The 12,358-nt window shown below is 42.7% G+C and overlaps 2 protein-coding genes across 3 annotated transcripts; both read right to left on the reverse strand.

Moving 5' to 3' along the window:
• Positions 1 to 4,277: 4,277 nt before the first annotated feature.
• Positions 4,278 to 12,357, reverse strand: LOC104460943 (molybdopterin synthase catalytic subunit). 2 transcript variants are annotated; one of them, XM_010072758.1, is made up of 7 exons: positions 12,227 to 12,357; positions 9,700 to 9,846; positions 8,726 to 8,848; positions 8,474 to 8,609; positions 7,473 to 7,626; positions 5,935 to 6,058; positions 4,278 to 4,753 (listed from the first exon to the last, which is right to left on the reverse strand). In XM_010072758.1, exons 4-7 carry the CDS (start codon positions 8,592 to 8,594, stop codon positions 4,685 to 4,687), a joined length of 468 nt encoding a protein of 155 aa, XP_010071060.1. In that variant the 5' UTR covers positions 8,595 to 8,609; positions 8,726 to 8,848; positions 9,700 to 9,846; positions 12,227 to 12,357; the 3' UTR covers positions 4,278 to 4,684. The 2 variants fall into 2 exon arrangements, with proteins under 2 accessions (XP_010071060.1, XP_010071059.1); XM_010072757.1 differs by lacking the exon at positions 8,726 to 8,848 and having other exon boundaries at positions 12,227 to 12,350.
• Positions 4,647 to 12,354, reverse strand: LOC104460108 (molybdopterin synthase sulfur carrier subunit-like; the record flags this gene model as incomplete). The annotated part of the gene is made up of 6 exons (XM_010072759.1): positions 4,647 to 4,753; positions 5,935 to 6,058; positions 7,473 to 7,626; positions 8,474 to 8,609; positions 9,700 to 9,846; positions 12,227 to 12,354. Coding segments are annotated over 2 exons (255 nt in total), but the record flags the coding sequence as incomplete, so codon positions are not given.
• Position 12,358: the final 1 nt, after the last annotated feature.

A 12,358-nucleotide genomic window follows, 5' to 3' on the forward strand; every position in this document is an offset into this window, starting at 1 on the left:
TTGGTCGAGGCAATCCCAAGCACAAATACCAGCTGAGCAGAGACTGGCTTGAGCAAAGCCCTGAGGAGAAGGATTTGGAGGTGTCGGTACATGAAAAACTGAACATGAGGTGGCAGTGTGCGATTGCAGCCCAGAAGGCCAACCGGATCCTGGGCTGCATCAAGAGGAGCATGACCAGCAGGTTAAGGGAGGTGATTCTGGCCCTGTAATCTGATCTCGTGAGACTCCACCTGGAGTACTGCATCCAGCTGCGGGCCCCCCAATGCAAAAAGGATGTCAAGCTGTTGGACAGCTCCAGAGGAGGGCCACGAAGATGATCAGACTGCTGGAACACCTCCCCTGTGAGGACAGGCTGAGAGAGTCGACTTTTTAAAAGGGCATGCAGTGACAGGACAAGGGGTGGATGGACAATGGACTTAAATTGGAAGAGAGCAGATTTAAAATAGATATTAGAAAGAAATTTTTTATTGTGAAGGTGGTGAGACACTGGAACAGGTTGCCCAGGGAAGTTGTGGATGCCCCATCCCTGGAGGTGTTCAAGGCCAAGCTGGATGGGGCTCAAAGGAGCCCCTCGGGGGTCTGAAAGGAGCAGCCTGGTCTAGTGGGGGGTGTCCCTGCCCATGGCAGGAAGACTGGCACTAGATGATCTCTAAGGTCCTTTCCAGCCATTCTATGATTGATGATTCTATTCTACGTGCCAATTTGGGTCTCAATTCTAAACCTAAGGTCAAAACCCAGAGCAGTAATTGGGGCTGTGTTCCCTCCCAGCTTCTCCTGCACCTGCAGACACTGGCACAGCAGAGAAGCTGAAAAGTCCTTGACTGTCCTGGCAGCCATCCGTATGTTATCAGCCTTCTTCTCAGCACAAATCCAAAACACAGCCGCTTACTAGGTACTATGAAGAAAGTTAACTCTGCCCAGCCAAAATGAGGACAATGCATTTGTCTCTTAAAACAGTTGAAAGAGAACTTTCAAAACAACTGCTATAAAGATTAATCAGGATGCTAATCTTTGTAGCACTTGATAAAATCAAATCATACAGTTGGTTTGTTTTTAAAGTACAGGTCTAGGGTACTCAAAGAAACTGCTGATTTATAGTCATCAGCCTACTTTTAACTCTTCTTTCTTCAAGGACCTCCATAGGTCACACAATAGAAGAGCTCAAGATTGAGTGTTCAGAGCTTTTTGAGGGGCAAGGGGTGGCACTGTCTGCTTTCATACACAATACCATTTCGTAAATAATTAGTTTGAGCATTTTTTGGTTTTAATGTTTATGATTGAGCAAATGAGCAAGTTAATCTAGAAAACTACAAATTCCTTTAACAGCTATAGGAAAGGTGAGTTGAGAGAAAAGCCAAAAATGTAGTTTAAAATTGTGAAATCTAACCGCTTTATTTCTGAGAGCAACAGTGGCAGTTTTCCAAGTGACAGCTGAAGTGAGTGCCTGCATTTCCCAGCACAGGCAGCACCTGGGCAGGCTGGGAGCCGCTCCTCCCACACAGCCATCTCTCGGCTGCCATCTCCTGGGTAGGCTCCTTGTAACACAGTCACCTCCCCACCATTTATTTCGTGACAATCCACCAGTTACTGTTTTCATAGTATGCATCAGGCTGAGCTTCTCTTGAGCAGAACAGAAGATCAAAATCAGGAAAGGAAACTCTTAAAATTAACCAATGCTGTTATATAGATGTTCTGCCAAACAAAGGGATCAGCATATTCAAATGCTGCCAGCCAAGACCAAGAGATTTTTCGTAAGGACAAATTCTTGCCCTTTCACAAACACCCCTCATCTGGCAGACCTCTACAGGATTCACATGATGACCCTCTGGTCTGCAGCAGCTGTTCCCAAGAACATCTGTCTCATCCCTGGAGCCACCACCTCTGCAGCACACCGTAACACAGCTGGAAGAGCCATGGTGGGGTGGGATTATCCTCCTCTGTAGCCCAGGCAGAGAAACAGCTGGATTCATGCCAGGACTGCATTGTACACTGACCTGCTGCTGCCTCTCATCCCACTTGCGGACCTTACCGGAACGCAAGGTACCCCTCACCCAGCAGTCCAGTCCTGCATGTGTGGAAACCAGCACATGTGCGGCCAGGTCCTTCCCTGACATGTAGTCAGACACAGCTGGGATTCATCCGCTGGACTGGAAATTTGGAAGCACTTCTGGGTTGCTCCAGACATGGCCTTAGGCAGCTATCTTAGAAGAGACTAATTTGCCCTCTTATGATAATATCTGCCTAGCAGAGACGGTAGCCCTACAGAGGGAGCTGGAACACCGAGCCTGAAGGATGGACTTAAGCTTCAATGCGACACATTTTACCTCTAATTATGCACATCATCCTCCTAGGGGCATTTCCATTTCGCTTTTAGATGCCAGCTGAAGAACCCAAAGTTACACAAGACTGATATATCATTGTTCCAGAACAAAGCAGTACTTGCTTCATGCACAGCTAGGGACACAAAATGACATTTCATTGTTTTGACCGTGGCAGCGTACACACATTGTAATACTCAGCTGTGACTCAGTACATCTTCTCTTCCATTCATTGTTCCTGATCACTGTGGGGAAGTACACAATTATTCTTTCTCTTCTTTTTTGCACCCTCCTTCCCAGCTGCATTGCTGATGAGGAAGGTGCACTTAAGGTCACCCTGGAGAAATCCTTCAGGAGGCTGCAGCACTAGAGAAGCCCTAGTGCACCACAGGAATTGCCCCTGATCATAGGGCCCCACATACAATTCAACTGTTCTAAATGCCACTGTTTTTCTGCATTAGAGCAGAGCACCAGTATGCAAGCATTGCATGGGTTTTAATTCATTCATAAGCCATCCACTATTTTTGTGAAATTAATACACCAATTAGTTGCATGGTAACAGCAAACATGAATGTGGAAAAATGAACACCAAAAGCAGGAAAGTTTGTGTAGTTCTTTATTTTCTAAAAACAAAACCAATTATTTGACAGAGGAAGTGATCTGTTCTCAGGATTCTGTACAATTCCCAGTAAAAATTACATTCAAATAGCAGAGGGCTTCTCTCCAGCCTCCAAAACAAAGGAAAAGTCAACCTTGAACTTGCTCAGCTTTGCCTAGATAATAGAGCCCACATGGCTTGGAGGCTGTGTACGTGTGAGCACACAAGGAGCAGCTGCTGTCCTGCAGAGGAAGACTCGCTTACTTTCATTGAGGAAAGTGCATCAGTAAGTTAACAAGCACAGTTTAACTATGCTTCTGCCTGAAGCTGTAAGTTTCATTGGGGTTTACTTAATCCAGATACAGTAGCCATCACTAAGTATTAAAACTGATTGAGAACACTGGGGGAAAAAATATCATCACTTATTTTTTTCTTTTTATTTTCTGCAGCTAGCAGCTGTTCATAGATTTTTACTGCAGACACTATGAAATGGATTATACAGCTGAGGCTTAAGTGTTGTGTGATGTAATGATATATAAACTTGAGCAAATCATTTGACTTGTCTTTACCTCACTTCCCTCCCTTTGTATTTATTTTGTCTACATTGATAATGATGACCAGACAACACTGCCTCTCAGCATTAGTAAAAATGCCACACACAATGGGACTTTGAACTCTTAGCATATAAACACTATCACAGCATAGTACAATAATATAAATAAAATTATCTTACTCAGATGAGCAGCCCAATGATTCTAGTGGAAGCACATACATACTATGTAAGTCTCTTTTAACTAGGTTTCAAAACAGTAACAAAAGAAAATCTGTATTAAAATCAAATATGAATATAAATGTATATATAAACTGCAAAAAGTTCAATAGACTCACTTTCCTTTGAAAACCTAATCCATTTTGATGACTTTGAACCCTACATGTCTAAAGGGTTACTAAAACTAATTAAACTTATAGCTGGCTTTTTTTTTTTTTTTTTCCTGCAGCACCATACCATTACACAGCCAAAAAACCTCCTTCAAAATTAATCATGTCTAGACATCATTAAGTAGTTGCAGGTTTGCGTGTTACTGCTAATGCAAGTTTGTTGCTGGTAGAGTATTAGACCTAACTTTGAATCAAGGTCTGTCCATATTTTTTTAATGTAATGGACTTGTAATATCAGCTGCACAGTAAAAATGTTTCTGTGAGACAAGAGCTACTGGAACATACCACTACTAAAATGTTAATAACTCTGGGGTATAGTTTATATTTTATTCTCTATCTGTACCAAAATGTTTAATCTACTTCAAGTAGCTTTCATGTTACAAGAATGTCAAAATAGCATATAGCTTGCAAACTGATTCTACAGTCATATAAAATTAAACTACTCTGAACTTTTTTAAGATTTAAAAAAATCCAATTGTCCTGTTGTGACCTCCCAGACACACAGTGAACACAGACTACCAATGTGAAGGCATTAAAGCTGTGTCTATCACACAGGACTGAACACCTTGCAACCAAGAATTTTAGGGAAGATTGTTTTAAAAACTGACTCCATGTTAAAATGCACAGTGTGACGATTTCAGAGGAGAGTCAAGAACACTTAAAAACCCTAATTATTACTGATTCATTTCCTTCAGTCCGAATTATATTACTCAGATTGAAATGTCTATTACAACTGCTTAAAACCATGTAGATTCTCTGTAAAAACAACTCAAAGCTAAACCCATATGTTCACTAGGAGGAGTAACACTTTATTTTTAAAAGAGTACAGTTATTTTTCTGAATTTGCCCAAAAGCATTCCTTGTTTTCTTTCCACGAATATTCATCCTCATAAATCTCCTGCAAACACAAACAAAGAATGGGAAATATTGTGGGAGTCTGCTACATACAGCCACAAGCCAGGCCAAACAACTCAACAGCCATCCTGCTATTATTTACTGATTACAACAGGACTTTACAGCCCTTAGCTGGCCAACAGAAAAGCAGGCAGCACCCTTAGACCATACTGACTTACATGTGCGCAGATGCTGGACCTCAGGCTGAGCCTCATCAAATTTAGAAGGGCCCACCTATGCTGAAGTCAATTTCAAGAAAGAGAACTAGAAGAAATTACATAAAAGCTGTACTGTACACGGCAACTCGTGTCTGAAACACCTTTTTACATGTTGCCATACTAACCTACTGTACTATCATTTCTAGGAGAGTATTTAAGTATATACAAAATGTCATTATTAAAAAGAATAATTTCAACAATACACAAAATACAGTAACTACCAGATCTTCAGGACAGACTGGACTACCCCACAGCAGTCCAGTCCTAAACAGCAAATTCAGCCAGGCTCTAAGCCCCTGATGATTTTTTGAGACCACAAAACTCATCTCCTGAAAGAGGTTTCAGAAAAGTGGAGTAATGTGGAGAACATCACTGTTATCACATGCCAAGTTCTGCCTGGCAGAGAAGGCAGAGATAATGCCCACTACTTGCATGCAACACTATGCAGTAAGACTCTTTCTAGATGTGGACTGGTCTCTCCACACAGTGCTGTGTGCCCATACTAGCTTTGGGACCTCTGCTCATCCCTTCATTCTGTGCTGTTGCTTAATGCTTTGTGCTTTCTCAAAGCCAAAGGGATAAGGGGAAAGCAGAAAGACAAGAAATGCCACTTTTACTTGCGAACTGCAATGCCGTCCAAAGCAAAGCTGACTTGAAATCAGCCTGTGCAGAACCGAGTTTTGTCACTCAGGAGGAGAGCTCCTTCACTTTAACCCCAGGATGGTGTTAAAAGGAAGAGGAGCTGGGTGGTACAGGCAAGGGAGGGCCTTCCTGGTGCCCCACGTGTGACAGATGGGCCTGGCTGCATTAGAGGAAACTTGCTAGTGCTAGACATTAGCATCCTGTCAGGAGCAACTGAGGCCCATAATGCTTCAGCTCCTTTCATTAAGAGCAGCATCAGCAGCCTTTAGGCAAGCTGTCCAAGACTCTGGCACAGGCCTAAAATAAAATTCCTCCCCAAACATACCTTTTTCCATATTGGGACAGTTGCTTTTAAGGTATTGATGCAGTACGTTACAGCTTCAAGGGATTCTGCTCTGTGTGGAGAAGAGACTGCAATAATTACACTTGCTTCAGTTATTGGAACCACTCTAGGGAGAGAAAAGGAACAACAGTGGCTTTAGCTAATGCTTAACATCAAGAGCACCCAAAAGTTGTGGCCATGTCACGTCAGTATTCTGGCCACACGCTCTCCTGACTCATTCACACTGAGCAAGTGTCAAGCCATGTCCAGAAGATTATACACTTTTTAAAAGAAAGAAAACCACAACCAAAATCAGTACCAGATGTGAGAATTCCATGCTTTAGAATAAATAAACCCTCCACACATAGGCTTTTTTCTTCCATTCTTTTTTTTTTTTTTTTAAATCTATGGAATTAAGAGGGGAAAATTGCTAACTTGCAGCAATGCATAGGAAACTCACTGGTAGCTGGCTTCATGATGAACAAGTTAGGAATAGCCAGTTCTTATCTGAAAACCTAAGAAATCATCTCAGCACAAAAATTTGTGAAAGAAGAAATTAAGTGCCTCAAACTATGCAGATATTGCAATGAAACCTAATTTTTGACAAATTCTGATTCAAATCAGAATTTGTGTGTTCTTTTCCAAACTTAACAGAAGTAGCACAAGGTTTTGTTTTGCCCCTCACAAGGGTAGTATTCCCAAAAGCTGCCTCCCACCCCTCCCTCTAGTAAGACTCCTCTGGAAACCAGTTCCTAGGAAAAATCTAAGCTTAAATGCTTTGAGCTGCCCTCAAAAGAATCACTCTCTCTGTTGACTATAGAGGAAACCTAAGGAAACTACACCTCAGAGCTAATATTACCCTTTGTGATCACCTCGTAAGTTCCTTGTGCTGAGAGAAATGGAAAAAACCATTTGCAACACACTCTGGAAATCCCGCCAGTTTCAGTGAGATATCTCATGAACAGTGAAGGCTCAACAGTATGTCACACACTAGTATTCCATGTTTCGAATGCAACAGAAAATGCTTATCCAAGACTCAAGGAACAGCAGGAGGTTCCTCCACAAGCATTGCTGGCAATTACCATGCCTCTCCCCTCCCCATAGTCTAAGGTTTTAGGTTCCCTATGGCATAATTTGACTTAAATCTAACAATAAGAACATTCTGCAACACCTCGATGAAAGAGAGGAGAAAAAAGAAAGTGGTGCTGACTTCACATCTTTAAAAAGACAAAACAAACCAACAGCCTCCCTTTCCATGGAATGAAATCTCAATCCCTTCTCCCCAGCTTCAAACCATCACACCAGCAGCAAGGATCCTGCAGGCTAAACACGGACTCCAGCAAACACTACCAATATACACATTTTGAAAAAAGATGATTTCTGAGATTTTGCTCTGTGGCAAGACCTTGATCCTGCAGTCAGCTTTGCTGTACTACAGTTTATAAAGGCTCCTGCACACCCCACAAGTGTGTAAGCACAGACACGCACCAGACAAGAATTAATATTCCAGTTGCAGAAGAATGAGTTCAGGCCATACATACCCAAGTCTGTGATGCACTGCAATATGTCTGACTGATGGCCATTTCTGTCTAACATCTCTGCAGATTTTCTTTATTTCAGTCTCTGCCATTGAAGTATATGCTTCATATTCTAAGCGAATCACTCTTTTTCCTTCAAAATTGTTTCTTGTGGTACCTAAACACAAATGATTTATCAACCAAAAGCACAAAGTAAATAAACATATATTACACATTTGTAATAGATATTATATACAAATACTGAGTAAAACCCAGGATCTCGTGCTATGATCAAGGTAAGCACCATGCAAATATAAATGACCTCCCCAAACCATGACTGTGTAAAGGTTCTTTGAACAAGAGAAATCTTTTAATATACAGAATAATTTAGTTTTCACATTATATGAGTCTGAAGTCTGTAATGCCCAAGGCTGGGACACTTCTGTGGCAATTACTATTGCATTTGCCCATGCAATGTTTAAATGCTCAGTTTTTAGGAGCCCAGCAGCATTAAGGTTTAAGCACAAAGGGGTTTCAAGATCTGCGCCATGGACATTAAGCAATGGGACAGAGCTACCAGCCTTGGTCTTTACCAGCCCATGGGTAACACAGTACTTTACTTTCAACCAAGATGTGAGTTGCAGGAGCTTTCAATACAGGTGTGGAGCTGTGGTTTGCGCAGCCACAACCACCCACTTCCCACCTTGAACAAACTGTGTCCAAGGGGATGGGAGACTAGGTCTCAAGCAGTCCTGTCCTCCAGAGCTGCTGTTCTGTTTAGCCTTAGGATAGCCACACCAGCAGGGAAGCTGCTCACCACTTTGTCCCAGTGCAACTGTTTAGGAGTTGCCATGGTCTTGTTCTAAATAATTCAGAATCTGCTTTCTAAACACCCTGGGTTCAGTCCAGTAATTTATTTACTTGAGAAGCACGAGTTTGGGGTGTGGACAATCTAGGACAATCTAGGTTCCATTTATTAGATTATTAACACATCCAGAGATCCAGCTCAGAAATATTGAACTCACCAATAAACAAAGACACTCCCCCACAGTATGGTGAAATGACCAGCTCTGACACTTCATCCACAGAGAGCTTTTCAGACTTGAGCTTGATAAAATCTTTTGGCACATCTACACTTTCATCCATAGCTCACTAGAAAAGCTGAAACCAAACAGACACTGTTGCTGTTTTTGGCAAAACTAGCATTTGACAACTGCTTTTTATCCAGTGATGATGCTCCAGTTTACACAGAAAACATGCACCATCTACTTACTCACCCCAAGAGACCAGTCTCCATGGAAAATTCACTTCTCAGCAGAGTTGCTGAGAGAATATTAACTGCAAATATCAAGCAATGACCTGGTTTTTAATGCATGCTGGTTTCTTCCTGGTAGGAAAGTCTGGTCCAGAGGGATGAAACTAGAACTAGTCTGAGACCCCAGTTTAGCAGTACAATCAACCAGCACGGACCACTGTGATAGCAAGTCTGTGGTAAGACTGTCAGCTACCCCTCCCTATCCTGAAATAAAAAAAAAAAAACCAACCCAGAGACTTCTGATAAACAGAGATCAGAGTTCTAATCCTGAAGTCTAATATGATCTCCAGGACATTCAAGTCCTCATACTATCGGTCTGTTTCAGTGACACAGGAGATACTTCTAATTTCTGTGAGCAGAAACCAGTCATCAGTTCATCTAAGGATGAGGAAAGGAAGTATTTTGAGCAGCAGCAGTGGAACAAGCTGCAGTAAATACATGGACAGGCACTCGAAAGCATGCAAAGAAATGCAGCTATTCCAAGGTCACCTTAGGTTTTTTTTAAACAGCAATTTTTTTTTTCTGTATTATCTTTTCTGTTAAAAAGTGGCAGGAGGTTTTTCTTTATTACCTTATTTAGGCAAGATGGGTATCTACTGGCAGGCAGAAACAACTACAAAAGAATAACAAGACCTAAAACCGAAATTCAAAACAATGCCTGACCTCTCTGACAATTTTCTTCCATTTACTGCATATGTGTTAATCATTTATTGGTGCACCAGCTTATAGTTTCTGGTCAGCACAATGGTTCTTTCCAGCAGGAAACACAAGTTATGCTCTCTCAAAAAAGTACCAGTGTGGAGGGAGAAAACTGCAATCACATATCCGGACCTAAACAAAAAAAAAAAATTATTATAGGAACATTATACAGAATCAATGAGATATTTTAGCACAGGATGACTCTCTATAGGAAACTAACCAAGAAGTAATACCTACCTAACAGAATCTGGGCAGATTCAGCCTCCACTAATTGGCGGGATGATGGCAACCTCGTCTCCAGGCTGCAAGACCAGAAGCTGATTTCCAAGAAGCACGTACTCCTGCCGAACAGCAAAAACCACTTGATCCCGGATGACAGCAAGCCTGAGGGGGATTGGCAGGAGCACAAATAGGTTTCTAAATAGTGTGTTTGCATATAACCATGAGATTTCATTAAACAACAAAACAGTGTACAGTCTAGGGCAGCTGAGGTAAATACCATTGAGACTTATGCAACTCTGCTTCTGATACACTTCTGAAGGTACAACAAACATCCACCTCCTACTCTTACATTTTCTTCTGGTGGCTAAGGAGAAAGCAACTCAGTATACTTTTCAGAAGTCGGGAACTGGATTTGTCACAGGCCTGCATCAGAATGAACCAGTGTTTACCAGACCCACTTTAGCCGATTATAACAAAGTAGTTAACTCAAGAGGGTAGCAACCATCCAATTTGGGATTAGAAGGAAATATTCCCAATTCAGTCTGGCTGGACTGGAGCAATTTTCTTACATGGCAAGAAGCACGGTGGGATGCTGTTTGTGAGATCTCATGAAGATTTCAGCCACCAAAGAGCTACCCTTGTTGTGTAACCTCACAGTTTATAAGGCTTTGGGTCTTTTGTGCATACAGGTCTGAAATGTGAAGGAGTGGCAACACAACTAAGACGGCAGATATAGTGCGTTTTCTGGCAGATCTCTGTATTTTTTGATTTCACATCTGTGAGATGTTGCTGTGAGAGTCCACAGCTCTGGATATCATAAGGCAGGGAGTTGCTTTCATGACTAAGTACAACCACACAGCGAGTATGAGGGCAACACCAGTAACACACCAGAAAAAAAATGCCAACATTTTATTTTAGAAGGTGCAAGCATAATTATTATTGTTTGAGATGACAAAATCTGCCAGAGACAGTAGAGAGCTGTATTGCCTAGAAACAAGTAGGCACACCAAAAGGCTACAAGAAAAAAATCATCTTATTTCCTATGAGCCAGATATACAAAAGCAGGCAAGGCACAGGCTGAGCAAAACACAGTAGCACTGACTCAAAGGGCAGACTGAAGGGAGGGACTGCATGAAAGTAAAGCAAGCCACAGAGGAACTGAGTCCAACTATGGAACTGAAGCACCCATTAGAAGGATGGGCTCTAATTAATGTCACTTGCAAGTAAACTCATCAGAGAAAATGGGTGGAACAGAAGAGCATTGTCAAGTACACCCAAGCTGCAGTCTGAATATCCATTAGCAACATGAATAGAAGTCTGTGGTCAATGCCCTACAATTATGTTGAGTTTTTCCAGAAAGCTAGGAGCAGAAGCATTTTCCAAGAAGGCTGCTGTGAAGTAACTGCACATGCAAAATGTACTGCCCCAAGTCATCATCCATAAAAGGACAAATGATGGCAAATGGACCAAAGGTGCTGTTCCCACTTCTGACACCATATAATGGGCTGCAAAGTAAAATACACTAATTTTCTACTGTCTCCGCCCCCAAAACATACTTTGTCTCAGTTCTCTGTGAGGAAAAGGCCTCTGGTCTAACATTTGGTTAGAGATGCTCATTTGGAAACAGATGTCATTGCTAAACAGTTGATTTTTTTTCATAGCCTTTGAGACTAGATCTAATAAGGAAGGGGTGCCCCATAAAGGAAGACTTTGGCATCTAAGTCCAAAATTATGGAAATTACAGTGCATTCAGCACTAAATTCTGAGGACCTCAACCTCTGTTAGACCTTTTTTTTTTCACTCCTCACCCCAAAACGGTGTTGCACCTTTCTCTATCAGACTCATTCTTCACAGGCCTAAGCACCTTCCCTCAGCCTTAACCTGAGGGGGAATTTCTGCTGACACCCCCCAAGAGCACCAGTGCCACAGGAGTCCTTTACAGTGGCACACCTAGTGCTCTCTTAGGACCGGGCTCCCTAAGAAATGCGACCAACAGTGGTTTGGGTGTTTTTCAGAGCAGAGGATGTTGAAAGTGGCTGAGCTTATTTCCTACGTAAGGATTGAGTGGCTGGAAGCCTGTGGCAGGGCTTCAGTTCCCTTCCTGACCTGCCTTCCAAAGCGTGCCATAAGCTCAGACCCACGGCTAACAGTACAGTTAATGGTAAGTGACTGAAAACACCTACACATAATCATTAATTTCCTACTTATTGCCCTGGCTGTGCTTGGTCCCTCCCTGAGACATCTCACCTTCTCCACAGGTAAAGAGTACAGCTCACGTGTCTTCACATGCCGTGGGGTTACTGCACCGTGTCCCTCCTGGACAACAGGTCACTTCTGGGTACATCTATTGAACCTTGCCTTTCCTTGCGTATGCGTAAAGCTGCAGCATTTGCAACTGGCAAAAACGGTTGCTGCAGGTTACAAGAATAAGGCAATGTCACTGCTTCTACGGTATCAAAGTGCCAACACGGGTTCCAGCTCAACCCAAAAAACTCCCGACCACGCTGAAGGCGTGCGCCCCAGCGGCCGCCTCCCCGAATACCTGGGGTGAACTTTGACGATCTCCTCCCAGAGCTGCAGCGCGGTGATCTGCCGCGGCACCGAGAGGGTCTCGCAGCGCAGCCCCGCCAGCTCCGCGCTCCGGGCGAAGTACAGCACCGACACCTGCCCGGGA

Source organism: Pterocles gutturalis, unplaced genomic scaffold, assembly GCF_000699245.1.
Source record: "Pterocles gutturalis isolate BGI_N339 unplaced genomic scaffold, ASM69924v1 scaffold30422, whole genome shotgun sequence".
NCBI lineage: Eukaryota > Metazoa > Chordata > Aves > Pterocliformes > Pteroclidae > Pterocles > Pterocles gutturalis.